The sequence below is a fragment of the Rhinichthys klamathensis genome, unplaced genomic scaffold (genome assembly GCF_029890125.1).
Source record: "Rhinichthys klamathensis goyatoka isolate OS25496 unplaced genomic scaffold, OSU_Roscu_1.1 h1tg000040l_1, whole genome shotgun sequence".
NCBI classification, from domain to species: Eukaryota; Metazoa; Chordata; class Actinopteri; order Cypriniformes; family Leuciscidae; genus Rhinichthys; species Rhinichthys klamathensis.
Genome location: NW_026606587.1, coordinates 3930444 through 3949813, shown reverse-complemented (window position 1 = coordinate 3949813; position 19370 = coordinate 3930444). Strand labels below are relative to the sequence as shown.

The following is a 19370-nucleotide window of genomic DNA, read 5'->3' as shown; positions in this document are numbered from 1 at the left end:
GGAATTGTTTTCTTCTGTTCCTTTATAGTATATTATGCTATCCTGCATGGATTTTGGCTTTCTGTGGCTTTGTCCTAAACCACATTAAAGTTCCCATACGCTACACTTAGCCTATATAAAGCAAGCTTAGCAGCGATTTTTGGTTCCCCAAATAACTTTTCAGTGATCAGTTCTTAAAAGAACCATTTTTTTTTCTTAGTGAAGAACATTTTAATAATCTAAAGAACCTTTTTCCACTATAAAGAACCTTTTGTGAATTGCTAAGTTACATGGATGTTAAAGGTTCTTAATGGAACCATTGATGCTATAAAGAATTTTTATTTTAAAAAGTATACAAATCTATAAACGAGCAAAACTGCTCTCCTAAAATAACCTTTTGACCTTTTTTTGGAAAATATGCCAGATATGTTATCTGGAGTATCTTGAGTGTTATCTGGAGTATTTTGACTAATAATTGTTTTCACACAATTTTAGCTCAACCCTTAAACCTCTTTAAAATGTAAAATGTATATGGAAATTGAAGGAAATGTAAAAAAAAAAAAAAAAAAGTTGTGTATTACCAAATGAAGCCTTTACTGTAAGATACTGCCCACATATGAACAATAACAGCATTATACTGACAACTGAAACCAATTTTGAAACAAAATATGATTGACTGATTTACAGGTGCTTTGTGGATTGATGTAACTGTAGCATTACTGAGCATGCAATACTTTGACTTTTCCAGTAGTCCAGAAATAGATGTTTGTAACAATATGCATATTTACATATGTACAAGGCCCAAGGTGTATAACAAATAATTAGAAGTATATCTTAAGTCTGTTTCCTCTGCTGTTGGAAACTTCGTCTGGTGATGTCATGTCGTGGTCTTCCTAAAGCGTAAAGGCTTTTCTCCACTCGAGAATCAGTTAGAAGGCAGTGGAGAGGTGTGAGCCAAGCGCTTTCCGTCGGTCAGTCTGGTCTACACAAGATGAGAAAGGAGAAGCAAGTATATGAGCACATCTGCATTTTTCATAATGTCAACGATCTGAATGCTGAGAGTACTGAGTAGTTTGACAAGACGTTGAGTACAGTGTGTGTGTGTGTGTGTGTAGGTCTATCAGTTTATCATTGTTATAATAATTCATTCTCTAGACTAGAGGCTTGTTTGTCGTTTCATTTTTTTCTTGTCAGTCAAAAATATTTATTTCAAGTACCCCCTTCAATATTTACATTTAATTTAATGCTTTTTGTGTTTTATTTTCATTTTTTAATTATTTATATTTATTTTACATTTTAATAACTTAGTTAATTATTAGCTTTTCATCAAGAACATTCACTGAACGTCCTGCAGTTCCCCAGTTTATGTCAAAATGTTCAACCAAGGTTTTTCTTTTCCTTTTTTTACCTTGTTTTTCATCACTTGCTTGCAATATACAAGATGTTTAATGTCCTTCCAAGGGCATCTGACCTCTACTGATCTCAATTGATTTTGTGCTGAAGATAATATCTGAAATTATGTACATTAAAGTAATAGTTCACTTAAAAACATTCTGTCAACATTTACTCACCCTCAAGTTGTTCCAAAACAAAGATTTCTTTCTTCTGCTGAACACAAAAGAAGATATTTTGAAGAATGTTCATAACCAGACAGTTGATGGGCCCCATTCAATATACAAAAAATACTGTGGAAGTCTATAAGGACCATCAACTGTTTGGTTACTGACATTCTTCAAAATATATATTTTTTTACAACTTGAGGGTGAGTAAATGTTGACAGAATTATTTTTTTTTAAGTGAAGGAATGTATCCTTTAGCATTACCCAAAGTTCATTACTTTCAAATACCAAACCAAGTATCATATTTCTATTCTAAGTATTGGGGGATGTTTATAGGTAGGCTATTCATTTACTTTTATTGTCAATTTTGACATTGATGCAAAATCAAGCAAGGATTAAAAATCAAATACTTACATACTTCCTCTTGGATTTCAAAGTTTTGGACAACTTGTAATCTGTAAAGAGAAATTTAGATTTTTGCTATATGCATAGATTTGTTTTATGTAATAGGTCATACAAAGCATTTAAATATATACAGTGTGTATGCCAACATTAAAACATTGTACAGCAAAAATAGGTAAGATAAAAGACAAAGTTACCCCCAGTCCGATGAAATTCTTGTTCTGTGAAGCTGGCGTTGCAGCTTCTGTTGTGGAAACAGAATTACAGATGAAATTACATGCATGAATGATGTCACACATTCAACAAATACTCTTTTCTTTTTTTACTTCTTGCTTTTTGTTACTCTTTTTAAAACCAGTTACAGTTTAAGTGTGAGGTTCGATGTACTACTATGTAAGCATAGCTGACCTAATGATGATGAATGTAAGATATGAGAAAAATCCTTCACATTTTGTTTGCTTCAAGATATTTCTGCCTCCAGTTTTCCTTTTTAACAAGACAGCTGACATTAATAAATATCTATTCCAAATTCATTTCACGCTATTAAGAGGCCTACAAGCACCGGCCACTGGCAAAAGATCTAGCCTACTAATATAATAAAACATTTTATTTATTTTTTGATTATTATTTATTATTACAATGTGACATTTGAATGGCTGTCAATAGAGAATAATGATTTTTCTGCCAGATGGTGTAGTTACAATATCTACCAGCTGGGGCTAATGGGTTTAACTGACAAGTCAGTGTGTGTACTTAGTGTGCATGACCACATGACAAAAGATTATTAAAACATAATGATTTAAAATGTACTTTAAAGTAAAACTTGTTACAAAACATAGTCATTAAAGTGTACTCTCTACGCATAAGTTGCCTTTTATTTCATTAACATTATCTATACAGTACAGATTTTAAAATATATATAGACCTACACTTTTAGGATTTGAAGTACACAACAAGAACACATTCTACAGAATTAAGTGCACCTCTTTTTCACAAGGGATCCTATTCCAAAGTGGAAAAAGATTGTTTATTTAGATTAGGATATGAACCTTTTAAGCCGAAATTCACAGTCAGACCTGAGGAGCAATGCCTCTATAATCTATAGAGAACTTCAGTAAGGTGATAATAGCATCATGTGGTGCTGCTTTTCGTCAGAGGGAACTAACATATATTGCTAGAGCACCTTCTAAATAACTGACTTATGGCTGTGTTTGAAATCACATACTTTTAGTATGCGAAAAACAGTATGGTATGTTCAAAAATCACAGTACTCATAAAGGAATAAGCAAAATGTACCCGGATGACCTACTACTCCCGGCAAGATACTGAAGTGTGCATACGATGGACACTTTACTATCCTATTTAGACGCTCCGTCTAAACCTCGTATTACCTTCGTATTTCTTTCTGTTTTGAACCATCATTTCTAGTTGTTTATACTACTAAATACATCTTACCCAACATCTCAGATTAACCTTACACCGCTAGCTTCCGTTATTGTTAGCACAACACACTGGTAACTCGCTAGCCTGTTAACGCGCCACCCGTGCGCTCATTTATTTATTTTTTTATTTTCTCTCGCGCGCACGCGCCTTTGAGTTCAGAAAAAGCGCAAGTGAGTAAGAACCAGTCAACAAACACGATGAGTAAGAATCAGTCAACAAACACGGTGAGAAATGTCTTGTCCTGTTATTGTCACCTGTGTCACATGTCATATGTTTAGTATAGCCTTCTCCGATGGCAATATAGGATTTATATCTGATAAATGCAAGGAGACAGTCAGGCTGACGGAGAAGATTTCAGAACTAGAGACACACATACAAACTTTAAATGAGGATGGTAAGAATGCTAGATCTTTAGATAGTATTTTGAATGCATAGTGAACTCTTTACTTCAGCCATGATTCGGTTCCGGCTGAAGTAGAGCCCGTGCAGCCAGGCAGATGGGTAACAGTTAGGGATCGCTGCTCTAGTCGCGGATCAAAGAGCCACTCTTCCGTTCCGATTCCCATAACAAATCGATTTGCCCCACTCAGTGAAACACCCACTGAGAATTCTGTTGATTGTGCCCTGGTATTTGGTGATTCGATCACACGGAACTTGAAAATAGAGACACCAGCCACCATAGTCACATGTTTGCCGAGAGCCAGAGCGCCTGACATCAAAGCAAATTTAAAAGTGCTGGCTAATGCTAATCGTAAATTCTCTAAGATCATTATTCATGTCGGCACTAATGATGTTCGACAATTAAATTTAAAATTAATATTAAAGAGGTGTGTGAACTCGCAAGTACGATGTCAGGCACTGTAATTTGCTCTAGCCCCCTTCCGGTTCGCAGGAGTGATGAGATAGTTAGTAGATTGTGTTCACTAAATCGCTGGTTGTCTGAGTGGTGTCCGCAAAATAATGTAGAATTCATAGACAATTGGAAAAAATTTTGGGGCAAGCCTGACCTGTTGAAAGAGATGGTATTCATCCCTCCTGGGATGGTGTTGCTCTTCTCTCTAGTAATTTGGCTCATAGTCTTAGAGCTAAAACATGACAAATTTGGCACCAGGTCAGGAAGCAGACAGACTGGCTAAACCGACCGTCTGCTAGCGGCCTCGTGTCACCAAGGTCAGATAAATCCCATCACATAGAGGCTCTTTCACCTAGATATCATGTAGAGACTGTGTCTGTTCCCCGAATTTGGATATCCTAAAAACGTCAGATTAAAAATGTAATAGATGTTCAACAAATAAAAAACAGATATAATACAGATGAGCAAATGATAAAGCTTGGGTTGCTGAATATTCGATCCCTTACTTCAAAATCGCTCATAGTTAATGATATGATTTCAGATTGTAATCTAGATGTGCTGTGTTTGACAGAAACCTGGCTAAAACCAAACGATTACATTACTTTAAATGAGTCAACCCCACAAGATTACAGTTATAAACATGAACCTCGTCTGAAAGGCAAAGGGGGAGGTGTTGCTGTAATTTATAGTAATATCTTGAAAACCACTAAGAAATCTAGTTTTAAATATACTTCTTTTGAAGTATTGGTGCTTAATGTAAAAATATATAGTGTGAATGATAAATCACGTTTGAGAATTCTGCTGGCTACTGTATACAGGCCACCAGGGTACCATAAAGATTTTATCAAAGAATTTGCGGACTTTCTATCAGAGTTAGTACTGGCTGCAGATAAAGTACTAATTGTTGGTGATTTTAATATACATGTAGATAATGAAAAAGATGCATTGGGATTGGCATTTAAAGACATTGTAAACTCAATTGGAGCTAGACATCACGTGTCAGGACCTACTAATCGTCATAATCATACTCTAGATCTAATACTATTACATGGAATAGATGTTGATGCCGTTGAAATTCTGCAGCAGAGCGATGACATCTCAGATCATTATCTATTCTAGTCTCATGTAAACTTCACTTAGCCAAAGCAGCAAAGCCGACTCCGTGTTATAAATATGTTAGACCTATAATTTCTGCCACTAAAGATTGCTTTATCAATAATCTTCCTAATCAGTTTCATCATCTCAGCATCCCGGATAGCTTAGAAGAACTCGATATTGTGACAGAAACTTTTAACTCTCTATTTTCCAGGACTTTAGGCGCAGTTGCTCCGTTGCGCTTAAAGAAGATTAAAGAAAATAGTCCAACGCCGTGGTACAACGAGCACACCCAGGCCCTTAAGAGAGCAGCCAGAAAAATGGAGCGTAGCTGGAAGAAAACTAAACTAGAGGTATTTTGGATTTCATGGAAGGAGAGCTCGATTGCATACAGAGAGGCCTTAAAAACTGCTAGATCTGCTTATTTTTCAACCCTATTAGAAGAAAATAAACATAATCCTAGGTATCTATTTGAAACAGTGGCTAAACTAACGAAAAAGAAAGCTTCAAGCCCAGAAGTGTCCAAGCAACACAGCAGTAATGACTTTATGAACTTCTTCACTTATAAGATTGATAATATCAGGGACAAAATTATAACTATGCAACCGTCTACTACAGTATCGCATCAGGGAGTGCATTGTAGTCTCCCTGAGGAAAAATTTGGTTCATTTGCTGCTATAGGAGAGGAAGAATTTTGCAAACTCGTTAATTCATCTAAATCAACAACTTGTATGTTAGTGTCACGGTGTGGGTTCATGTCTTGCTCCTGTCTGTCTTGTGTTCCCCCCATTATTGTGTATTTGGTTTAGTCCTGTCTAGTTTTCCCGCTCCTCGTTTGTGTTCATGTTTTCCACCTGTGTTCTTAGTTAATTGCCCAGCTGTGTCTTGTTTCACTCACCCGGTCCTCTGTATTTAAGCCCTGTGTTTTAGTTTGGTCCTTGTGAGTTCTTAATGTTGTAATGGTTGCTGTTTCCGTGTTCCTGGTCTGAGTTTCTTTCTTTCTTTTGTTTGTTTGTTTTGTTAATAAATGTGCTTGCAATTGGATTCACTTCTCGCTTAATTCTTCCCGCTTCATTCTTCCCGCATCGTTACAGTTAGACCCTATTCCGACTAAGCTACTGAAAGAGATGCTTCCGGATGTCATAGATCCTCTTCTTAATATCATTAATTCGTCTTTGTCTCTAGGATACGTGCCAAAAACCTTTAAGCTGGCTATGATAAAACCGCTTGTTAAAAAAACGCAACTTGATCATACAAAATTAGTCAATTACAGGCCGATCTCGAACCTGCCTTTTCTGTCAAAGATACTTGAAAAAGCAGTATCCTTACAACTGTGTTCCTTTCTTGAAAGAAATGATATCTGCGAGGATTTTCAGTCCGGATTTAGACCATACCATAGTACCGAGACAGCTCTCATCAGAGTCACAAATGATTTGCTCTTATCATCCGATCACGGTTTGTATCTCTCTATTAGTGTTACTTGATCTTAGTGCTGCATTTGACACAATTGACCACAACATTCTTTTAAATAGACTAGAAAACTATGTTGGCATTAGTGGAATTGCATTAGCATGGTTTAAATCATACTTATCTGACCGTTATCAGTTTGTAGCAGTAAATGAAGAGATGTCTTATCGATCACAAGTTCAGTATGGAGTACCACAAGGCTCAGTACTAGGACCGCTGCTGTTCACTCTGTACATGCTACCATTAGGAGATATCATTGGGAAACATGGAATTAGCTTTCACTGTTATGCCGATGATACTCAGCTGTATATTTCTTCAAAACCTAACGAAACTTACCAATTCACAAAATTAACGGAATGCATAGCTGATATAAAAAATTGGATGACTAGTAATTTCCTACCACTAAATTCTCAAAAAAACAGAGATTCTAATTATTGGACAAAAAACTTCCACACGTAATAACCTAGAATACTGTCTAACACTTGATGGCTGCTCTTTTAAGTCTTTGTTCGTTGGTTAGGAACCTGGGTGTGCTCTTTGATGCCAATCTTTCATTTGAAAATCACGTGTCTAGTATCTGTAAAATCGCATTTTTCCGTCTTAAAAATATATCTAAATTACGCCATATGCTCTCATTGACAAATGCGGAACAATTAGTTCATGCGTTCATGACATCAAGACTAGATTATTGTAATGCTCTACTGGGTGGTTGCCCTGCACGCTTAATAAACAAACTACAGCTAGTTCAAAACGCAGCAGCTCGAGTTCTTACCAGAACCAGGAAATATGACCATATTAGCCCGGTTCTGTCAACACTGCATTGGCTGCCTATTAAACATCGTATACATTTTTAAATATTGCTGATTACTTACAAAGCACTAAATGGTTTAGCTCCCAGTACTTGAGCGAGCTCTTAACGCATTATAGTCCTTCACGCCAATTGCGTTCTCGAAATTCCGTCCAGTTGATAATACCTAGAATATCAAAATCGACTGCAGGCGGTAGATCCTTTTCCTATTTAGCACCAACACTCTGTAACAATTTTCCTAACATTGTCCGGGAAGCAGACACACTCTATCAGTTCAAATCTAGACTAAAAACACATCTCTTTGGCCTAGCATACACATAACACACTTCCTTAATTCAAAATTAGGCTGCATAATTTAGATCAGCCGGAACCGGGAACACGTCCCGTAAATCCTGATGTACTTGGTACATCATAAGAAGGATGGCGTCTACGCTAATATTAGTCTCTCTGTTTATCCCGAGGGACCCTCTATGGTGGACCTGCGCCTGGACCCATCCCAACTCATCCTGAAGTGCCAGCCTCATCAGCCCTGTGAAGGCCTCATCGACACGACAGCCATCGGCACTGATCCTCAACAACTCGTCTCCATACCGGCGTGATTACTTCGACTTCCAAACAGATGGAAATGGATAAATACTCTAAATGTTCTGATCCAATCTGACTTGTAATGCTGCCTGAATCATACACTGTTGCTTCGTTGGCCATAGGAGAACTGGCCCCCGACTGAGTCTGGTTGCTCCCAAGGTTTTTTTCTCCATTTTGTCACCTGATGGAGTTTTGGTTCCTTGCCACTGTTGCCTTGGCTTTTGGCTTGCTTAGTTGGGGACATTTAATATTCAACAATATTGTTGATCTGCCTTACTTAAGGTGGACGTTGACGCAATTTTCTTCTAGAAACAAACTTTGTTGTATTATTTTCATGTTATCACTGTGAAGCTGCTTTGATACAATATGTATTGTAAAAAGCGCTATATAAATAAAGGTGACTTGACTTGACATGAGGACACGGAAGAGGACTTATTAATGGCAGTGAAGCAACGCAACTGACACTGGTATCACATTTAGTGCAGGGTAAGTTACTGTAAAAAAAGTAATTAATTATCTACTAATTACAACAGTGTTTATTGTTTATTCATTGTTTATTGTTTATTCATTGTTCATTGCCCATATCAAACTTGACCAGTTGAACCATAAAAGAATAGACATGAAACTGGTCTTTTAATTCTTTCAAATAAATAATTTAAAATTGCATAAAAGACCAAAGTAAATAAAGGGAGAACGGTACATTAAAAACATACATTTTAACATTAAACTTTAAATGTATACGTTAAATCCACTATTGTTTTACATAGAATTGTTCTGTAGTCTTATTTTTATTTATTTCTTATCTAATACAATTACATCAGAAGTAACTTTAAATTACAGAAAAATGAAGAGATACACTTACTTTACTTTTTCAAGGGGAAAGTAATTAAATTACATTCATTCATTATTTAGCAATGCATTAAACCCAACACTGGTCACATGATAATGGCAACATGGCCAATGTAGTACATCCGGATTACATTCATGATCCTTCAGACCTATAGAACATACGAGTTTTTTTAGAGCATTCAAAGTACTTTTTCAAAATAAGTACCTATACTCAAGAGAGTATCCCATTTAGGACGCATCCCCCCTCCCCCCAACAACCTGGAGCAATTGTTCAGAGTCTGGTAGACATTTAGCCAAAGAGACTTAGTTTAATTTTTGCAACGAATAAAAATTAAAAGACTTAAGGGCGCTGTAAATACTCAGCGTTAGACACACACACACCATCACAAATCAATACCAGATTGAGGTGAAGCACATTGTGCTGGCTGGAGGTCTTTCATCGTGAAGCACTAGGCCTATCAGAATATTGCCAAGTCTTTGAAATAACTTGGAAATGTGTTTGTCACTACCTGTCATCAAAATACTTCAACAAAAGCACCAGAACAAGTGACTTTATCCATATAAAATGCTGCTGACAATCATGAAGGACAATACTTTGCCTGTCTGACCTTATGGAAACTTACAACATTATAACAAATTGTGTACATAAAAGCTTTGGAGTTTGGACCCAAGTAAAAATGCTCTTACGGCATTTATGGAGGAATGGCATACCTTTCTCTCTAGGAGGCAGTAGGCAGTGAGAAGGAAAAGAAATCCTCCACAGATGGAGACCACAATGAAGCCCAGTCTGTAGAAATCATCACTGGAGGACCCCTGAGGAGCTTGCCTGGATAATCCCACCGCAACCTCTTTCAAAGGACAAACATGTGGCTTTAATCATTGATGGAGGGCTGTGTGTGTGTGTGTGTGTGTTTGAAAAGCATCTGTCTTGCCTACAGCTTCACTAGTGTACTGTACCTGTTTCTTTTTCATGTAGAGTTGTAGACTAATGTATGTGTGTGTGCAATCACCTGTGCTAGTGGTTAGCGGTGTCTCAGTAGGAGGTACATTGATGTTGTACTCTTGCTCGCAGGTCCAGTTAACAGGAGTGTTAGTGGATGTGATGAGGTGCAAGTAGAGGGACAGAACCTCCTCGACTCTTTGAAGTGCCTGGACTGGAGTCTCATTGTACTGCCTCTCGAATGCTACAGGGTCCTCCTGCAGAGAGTCAGAGTGAAAGAAAAACCAACAAATAAATGCTGAGAGATGGGGTTCAACTGTAATTTAACATTGTGGATCCTACAGGGATATTTCACATAAAAATGTCAATTCTGTCATCATCTACTCAACCTCATGTTGTTCTGAAACCACTACTTTCTCTTTTTTAACATACACAAAGCTCTCAAGCTTCAAAAAGAACACAGTAGTACCATCAAAGTATCATAAATGTGGTCCATCCCTTGTGAAAAAGAAGTGTGTTTACTTGAATTGAATGTGCACTTGTGGTCTACTTCAAATCTTAAGTACTTTAAAAAAAACTATACTTGCAGATTATATAATAATGAAAAAGGCAACTTAAGTGTACTTAAAGAGAGTATTCACTTTCATAACAGTTTTTTTAACACACTTAATACTCTTCATGTCAAATTAAAACCATTATGTTTAAATATTTTTTGTCCTGCTTTAAAGTACACTTATTTTGATATGTTGACTACCGAATTAAACGTGTAAAGTGTTATTTCATATTACCTGTAAAGTTCATATATTTTAAATAAACAACAAATGTGCACTTATTGAAATACTTGACAATAGTTTCAATATAAATTACATTAAAGTATATTTCAGCACATTCAGCAGTAAAGTTTCAAAGTCAAATATTTCAATGAATAGAAGTAATTATGAGATTACAAATAAAGGTGTTGTTAAGACTTAAGTGTTTTAAAAAATCACTCTGAAGTTCACCTATCTGATTTTAATATGAGTGAAACAATAATACAGTTTTTTTAGTGAATTATATTTTTTAAATAAAATAGTTTAAAAATATAAAATAATTTGTTTAGTAATATATTTATTACAGATATCTAAAGTATATATATATATATATATAGCATTATCATAGTGTGCATTACACAACCATTCAAATGTTTTTATTTTTTATTGTTTTATGTTTAATGTTTTTGAAGTCTCTTATGATCACCAAAGCTGAATTCAAACATGAAAAAAAAAAAGTTTGAAGTTCAATTTGTCAAGTGCGTAGCAGGTTTAAAAATTGGCCTCAATATGTTTCTCCTTTGATCTGAATGGGGAATCCGTATGAATGTTGGAAATGCTCACGCAAGTTAAGTCAAGTCTTTCTTAGTCAAGTCAAGACAAGTTTTTCAAATTGTTTTTCAGTATTATCTTCAGCAAAGCTAGAGATAACCGTTTCCTCAAGTGTAGTTTGAATGGATCCTATAATCCACATGCTTTTCTTCATGCCATGAGAGATTATATTTGAATGAAGAGGGTGCTGAAAGAGTTTTTGCCTCATGCCACACTAGTGCATGTTAGTAATGACATTGTCAATAAATCACCAAAAGCTTATTAGAAAAGAAAAAATTAGGTTGAAAGCAGGTACAGAGGCTGTAACGATGCCTTTTTCACAGTACAACTATAACAAAGAGACAGCATGACTTCTTTTTACTTTTTGTACTTGAAACCACATTTCTCACGCACCGATGATATACGACACCAGCTGCCAGATGGAAAAATTCTCAAGTGGATTTGAAGAAATATTTTTTTAAATAAATGAAAATGACTACAAATGTGACAGGGTTGTAAGTAAACCAATTAACAATGCTCAACTAGCTTTATAAGCTATAAGAAAAAACTAATATATCCTCAGACATCTTTACATTGCTGTAGGACTTCTAAGGGTTTTACTGGAGATCTGTGGCTCTCACGACAAGAACATATGAGGAGTGCAGATTTGATCAAAGATATGGACCAACATTTGTGCTTGAGTGATGTCTCTGAATACATTTCATCAAAGAGTGGATCAGTTTCAGTCTTTCATATCGCAACATTATATAGAAAACACAACCAACTCCAGACTGCTACTTTTGAAATGTGACCCCTGAGCATTTCAAATCTGTTTGTGGTTTCACAAAAGACTAAACTCACATATACATACAAACACTCTTGAAGTGCTTCTGCGATTTATGCAATTCCAATTGTGCAGACCAAAATCAAGCAAACCTGCCATATCAGACTGCCAAAAGAAATGTAGGCCTTCAAGATTCTCTGTCTTGCAATCTAACACTTTACAATAAGATGGTGAAAAATTAGTTAATGCAATGGGCAAAATGAACCACCAGTGAACAATACTTTTTTCACAGTGTCCTTGTTACACGTTACATGTAGTTACTATATAACTATAAATTATGCATAATTACATGCAACTAACCCTAAACCAAACCCCAATCCTAACCCTAACCCTATAGTAAGTACATGTAGTTAATCATTATTACACTGTACTTAAATGCATAACTACACTGTAACACGGATACCTTAAAATAAAGTGTAACCCCACATTTTTTTATCATTAATTAATCTTGCTTGGTAAATGTTAATTTCTACAGCCTACCAATAGATTTTTAATGTTGGATTCCTTTAAAAAGTGGATAACACTTTACATGAAGAGTATATACATTAACAATTGGTAATGCAATGAACAATAGCCTTATTTTATAGCATTTATTAAGTAAAGGAAAATAGACAGTGATTAAAGGGTTAGTTCACCCAAAAATGAATATTCTGTCATTAATTACTAACCCTCATGTTGTTCCAAACCTGTAAGACCTTCATTCATCTTCGGAACACAAATTAAGATATTTTTTATGAAATCCAAGAGCTTTTTGATCCCTCCATAGACAGCAACGTCATTGCAACTTTCAAGGCCCAGAAAGGTAGTAAAGACATTATAAAATAGTCCATGTGACTCCAGTGGTTCAAATGTAATGTTATGAAGCAACAAGAATATTTTTGTGTGCAAAACCCCCCAAAATAACGACTTTATTCAACAATCTCTTCCACGTCATTCTCCTACGCGGTTGACATAGTGTAAACAGTGCAGTGCTTCCGGGTTCTACATCAGAACGCCGCCTCACTATTGGCTGACTCCTGGGTCAGCATCACACGTATGTGTCATGGTGCTCATGTGACCAGCGTCGGCCAATAGTGAGGCGGCATTCTGGTGTAGAAAATGGAAGTGCTGTACTGTGTTTACAACATGAAAAACGTAGGAGATCTGACACAGAAGAGAAGAAATTAATTAATAAAGTCGTTATTTATTTATTTATGCGCACAAAAAGTATTCTCGTCGCTTAATAACATTACATTTGAACCAATGGAGTCAAATGAACGTTGCTGTCAATGGAGGGATCAGAAAGCTCGTATATCTTAATTTGTGTTCCGAAGATGAACGATGGTCTTTCAGGTTTGGAACGACATGAGGGTGACGGAAATGACGGAATTTAAATTTTTTGGTGAACTAACCCTTTAATGCAACTTAGTATGCAACTTAACTTTAATCCATGAATGTATCTACACTGCAATTACAATTGCATACATAATATTATGAGATTGTTTTAAATATACAATTTTTAATAAGAAATATTAAATGATACATATATACTGTACATGTAACTAAGTTGGTGGCAACGCAAGTCACTGTCTTTATAAGTGAGTCATTGAATCAATCATTCAACCAATTCTTTCAAAACGGTTGATTCATTTAGGAACAAAAGGGTCATTGAATCATTGACTCATATGATTCCTTAAAAAAGTAATGTGGCTTTGCTTGGAAATATTTTCATCTGAACCTAAATTGCAAGTTACTTATTGATTTTTAGACAACAGTCTATTCGAACTATTATCAATTTTGCTACCATGCTGATATTTGAGCAAGACGAACACTGCAACTAAGCAGCGCAGTAATATATAAAAAAGAGTAATTTACACGCCAATCAATAACAGACTCAAGATGCTGCCAGTTGCATTTGTATGAAGTGAGAGTCCATGGTGTGATTAAAGAGACACCAGTTTCAGTTACCAGATGGGTGACTGATGTATGGTGATTAGAAAATATCAGACCTCTGAACGCAGTGATGAACCAATCAGAATGGAGCATTCCAGAGAGCTGTGTAATATGTTAACTACATAATAAAAATAAAAAAACATCATAAAAATCCAAAGAACCTTTTACCACTATCATAAACCTTTTGTGCAGTGGACGGATTCCATGTTAAAGGTTCTTAATGGAACAATCAATGCCAATAAAGAACATTTTATTTTTAATAGTGAAATTGAACCTCATTGTAAAGTGTTACCACATTTTTTTCTTATTTTTTTTCCCTGACAATTATGAACTAATTTTAAAGTAGCCTAGAGAAGCCTACTTTTTTGTCCCTGAGATCAAGATATGTGAGTGTGAGTGCAAACACCTCCAGTTCTTCATTCAGTAAAGGTATGCAGTGTTGGGAGTAGATGTTGAGAATGAGGTTCTGTATGGAGACCACTGCTTGAGCACTTCCTGAGCCCCGCACATATTTGAAGTGGACGTTGAACAGTTCAAGCACCCTTGGCAAAGTAGCCTTCACATAACACACCACGCTCTAAAGAACAAAGAAGGAGAAACAGTAAGAAACAGGTTGGCGACAACTGGAGAATAAAATCTGGCACATTAGCACGTGTACTTAACTTTGCTTTCAAAAGAGATAAGGCAGCTGGCTTTGGTTTTGCTGGAGAAATCAACATACTTTGTGGATAATTTTCTGTAATATGGGCCGTAGCGGTTCCTGGCCGTAAATTTAGGTCGGGCAGATTCTGGATCTTAGCTATTATGATAAACAATTTGTGAGCTTTATATCACTGAACACATCATACGCACTTTTGGGAGAAATCTAATGATGATTGACATACTTTAATGCACACGACTAACGCATAGAATGCCATCTTAGAATCACCTTAATATAGTATTTATTGTCTCCGAATGATGTTTTAGTATGTTGCAAGTTGTGTAGGAATTCTAATGAGGGAAACAAAGTCATGTCTATTCTCAGAACAAACATAAAACAAACACAATAGAACTACTGTGTAAAAAGGCTATTCACATGACCACGCTCTGCAGAAGAGGATCAACACCTACTTCATCATTGCAAGTTTGGCTCCGCCCACTGGCGTGTTAGTGAGATGACGAGGAGAGAGGAGCGATACAGGATTACTGGACTAAAAATTATGTAGTAATGTGGTCATTTATTTTCAACATTGTGAATGTCTCAGTTGAGCATTATTTATTTTTTCAGTCCATTTTACTGTGGATTCTTTGGTAAATCAGTCTCAATTTCGGAGCAGGCTTTGCAAACAGACTTTTATGATATGAACTTGACAATATTGCCACAACATGTAAGTAACGTGTTAATTCTAACGCGTGATCTGTGACCAGTGATTTCTGATATGTAATGATTCATGTACAGTCAGATGTATCAGTTAATCAAACCAGTGACAGTGACTAAAAGGGCAACTTCAGATTGTTTCTCTTAGTAGGATGAAAATAATCTGTTATTTAAACTGTGATTAAATTATATATAGAAAGCGATCAAAGAATGCTCCCTGTACAATCGCTAGAGCTATCAATCAAACAGCGCGAGTTTATCAGTGACTGAGTTCTGGATTCGCACCAAAACTCCTGTTATAATCAATGAATCTCTTATTTAAATCATTTTTTCACCATGGTTTGCACAGTTAGTTATGATGAAAGCATTCGATAGAGTGCCGAAATCGAGTTGCAATGACGAGATCACTGCATTCATGCTCTCAACATGTCTGTGATCAGCTATAATATGGATCACTGCAACCTTTCATGCCACGATCTAGATCTAAATATAATGCTATAATCAACACCTTTCTCAATTAGTTAATCTTGAGAGCTGTAATAGTAAAAACGTGCTAAATGTTTTTGAGAGATTTCCACATGTAATACTTATTTCATATGCAAAGATGTTAGCCAATCACAGCACTGAGCGTTTACAATGAAGTCTCACAGCAGACACGCCCCTTCAAAATCAGAGGGCTAAAACCAGGGTAGGGAAAATGCCTTTTATTTCTAAATTTACACATTATAAGTGCACCCCAGGAAACATTAAAAAACAATAAAACAATGCAGTTCATGACCCCTTTAAAATAGTCTAGAAAATCTGAAAAATATTTGTTGCAGAATGCTGAACACATTTACAATTTATTATTAATTTAGTGTATATAGAGGTCTATGTTTGGATAAATATTTTAGTGGGACCCTGCCCCATCTGCTTTTACAGACAATCCACAGCTGAATATGGGTAACACTTTACAATAAGTTTCCATTTGTTAACATTAGTTTGACAAATGGAAGGATGCAGCCTCTGAACTGGGGTGCAGCTTTTTGTACTTACATTAACAAAAAAAATTGTTAGGTATAATGCACAATGCATTGTGTTCATGTTGTATTGCAAAACACCTTTTCTGCTATTGAGGTGGGATACAGGTAAGTTGTATGTATACGTTAATACTATTATTCTATGGACCTTAATGTGTGCAATGTGAAAATCAATGTGCTAACAATGCTTTTATTAACTAATGTTCAAAAAGATTAATAAAAACTGTACTAAATGTATTTCTTATTGTTTGTTAATGTTAACTAATAGGACCTTATTGTAAAAGTGTTACTGTCAGTGTTGGGGAAAGTTTCCTCAGGCTGAAGGAGTGTTAGCTCATTCATGCCTGTACAGTAGAGAGTGCAGCTCAAACAAACCTTTCAAAAAGTAACTCAGATATTTTGTTGTAAATGTAAAAGTAATGTGTTCCTTTACTAGTTACTTGAAAATAGTTATCTGATTACGTAACTCGTATTACCTGTAACACGTTACCCTCAACACTGATTACTGTAATATGGTCCTATTGAATATGCTTCAGATTTAAAAAATAAATAAACCAAAGTTCAGAAGTTTGGACTGTCTACAGAATAAAAAGACTGTTACATACAAATTGTACCAACAGATACGTCAAAGATCTACATCAAAATGCATGCTGATTTCAACCATGTCATGGATGCCACAATGGAAATCTCATCTATGAGTGATGACACTTTGGAGTGAGCATCTAATCTAAAACACACCTCCAACTTTGCTGCATTTCCAAGGGCAGATATGAAACAGAAGATTTTGGAATAGAATCTTGTATTATGGAAAGAGAACAAACCTGTTTTTAAACATTGTTTTAAAAGTAGAGCGAGACAATGTTTTAAAGATGCTCTTACCAGGTGTTTTCTTTCAATGAATGAATATGTGATTGAACAGCCAGTCCGCAACTGGTTACTGATCTGAAGAGTAAAAAGACATGAGACGAAAAGTTAGGAGACATTCATTGCTAGGCTTTGAGCTGCCACATTTAAAAAAAAAATCAAAGGATGATCCCTTGAAGCTTTATTGAGATGTGATTCCTCACCAGTTGTTTTAGTTGAAGCAGGTGGTCCATGGTTATGGCATGTTTGCAAGGACCAGGGATGTCCATCATGGAGAGGGGAACACACAGTAGCATGAGAACACACACATTCTTCCCCTATAGTGATGAGCAAAGAAAACTAAAAGTGATCAAAAGTGACAGTAAAGACATTTACATTTTACAAAAGATTCTATTTCAAATAAATGCGTTTCCTAAAAAAAAAACGTTTTCAACATTGATAATAATAATAAATGTTTCTTGAGCTGCAAATCAGCATATTAGAATGATTTCTGAAGGATCATGTGACACTGAAGACTGGAGTAATGATGAAAATTCAGCTTTGCATCACAGTAATAAATTACATTTTCAAAGATTTTCAAATAAAAAACACATATTTCATATATATTGTCTTGAAAGCTTTTTCTTGCACGTTGAGCTCATTGTTGGAAAATTAAAATGAAAAATGTGTCTTTTTTGCCAGGTATGTCACTGGCAGCTGTCTTCCCTTACTACAAATATTTCTTTCTTTCTTTCTTTCTTTCTTTCTTTCTTTCTTTCTTTCTTTCTTTCTTTCTTTCTTTCTTTCTTTCTTTCTTTCTTTCTTTCTTCTTTCTTTCTTTCTTTCTTTCTTTCTTTCTTTCTTTCTTTCTTTCTTTCTGTCAGCACTGGATCCTGATGCTTTTGACATTTCTGCATCTGCTCCATTTTTTTAAAAAGTTTCTTTTGAAAGTTCTTTTTATTTGAGGCAGTGAATGTCATCATTTTAACAGCCAGCATACACTAAACAATAACTTGTGTTCAATCCTTATCAAGATTCATCTGGAGGGATTTATTTAACCACAGTCCAGTCATGTTTCTGCCAATTAATACAAAAAAGGAACGTATCTTAAGCTAGTAATTGATTTTGACTAACACACACACACACACACACACACACACACACACACACACACACACACACACACACACACACACACACACACACACACACACACACACAATGCAAACGGCTGTAGAAATAACTCAATTGTTCAATTTTAATAAAGTGTGTTTTGTCCTTTTAAAGATGTTTTAGCTATGTTGAATTGAAGGTAAAAAAGAATCTCTATTGAAAATGCAGCACAAGCAGATGTACCATATCAGTGGGTGTGGTGACGTAAATGAATGAATGTGAACATTTCTACAAAAGAAGCATCTTTAAGAATATGTTAGACATCCTGGAGTAAAGAAATGCATATAATACTACCACTGCATCCCCCCTGAATCGTCTTAACAAAGTCTAAATACTTGTACTCCAGAAAATGATAACGTGTAGTAAAAACATTGCTGCTTGTCTTTTGCATATTCAAAATCAAATCAATAAGAGAGGTGATTCCAGCTTTTAGAAAGACCACATGAGGTCCACTGAAGACCTTCAAGCCTACCTTAGTTGTGTAGAAGTGAAGGGGTGTAGGGTTGTTCATCTGGCTCATGGATCCAGCAGGAGAAGATTACAATCCTCAATTAGATGCATTTGAGCAGATCCAGGTGATTTTTTGCTGTGAAGAGTTGAAGCAGAATGACAGAAAAGCTCATAAAGGAATCGATCCACCATATAAATTAAAGCACTCTGACCCAGACATTGAATTTAATGCACATTCTTGTTAAGCAGGGCACAATGATTAAACAACTTGTGTCTAGTGAATTTTCTCACAGGAACTCTCTCTTTCCCTTCGCTTCACCCCCTCCTTGTCTTTTTCATTAACTTCTTCTCCGCCTTTTCATGCCCACACCTCTCTCGTCCTCTCTTTTTCTTGTGTTCTCATATTTCATAATGGCTTTATGAAAGCAAGGT

At 35.8% G+C, this 19370-nt stretch overlaps 1 protein-coding gene across 2 annotated transcripts; it reads right to left on the bottom strand.

Moving 5' to 3' along the window:
* Positions 1–892: 892 nt before the first annotated feature.
* On the bottom strand, positions 893–19323 carry csf1b (colony stimulating factor 1b (macrophage)). Of its 2 annotated transcripts, XM_056246661.1 has the most exons (10): positions 19230–19323; positions 18961–19074; positions 17540–17653; positions 17352–17414; positions 14503–14673; positions 10051–10237; positions 9752–9888; positions 2138–2184; positions 1953–1993; positions 893–961 (listed from the first exon to the last, which is right to left on the bottom strand). In XM_056246661.1, exons 2-10 carry the CDS (start codon positions 19006–19008, stop codon positions 909–911), a joined length of 861 nt encoding a protein of 286 aa, XP_056102636.1. In that variant the 5' UTR covers positions 19009–19074; positions 19230–19323; the 3' UTR covers positions 893–908. The 2 variants fall into 2 exon arrangements, with proteins under 2 accessions (XP_056102636.1, XP_056102635.1); XM_056246660.1 differs by lacking the exon at positions 19230–19323 and having other exon boundaries at positions 18961–19222.
* Between the last annotated feature and the right edge of the window lie 47 nt (positions 19324–19370).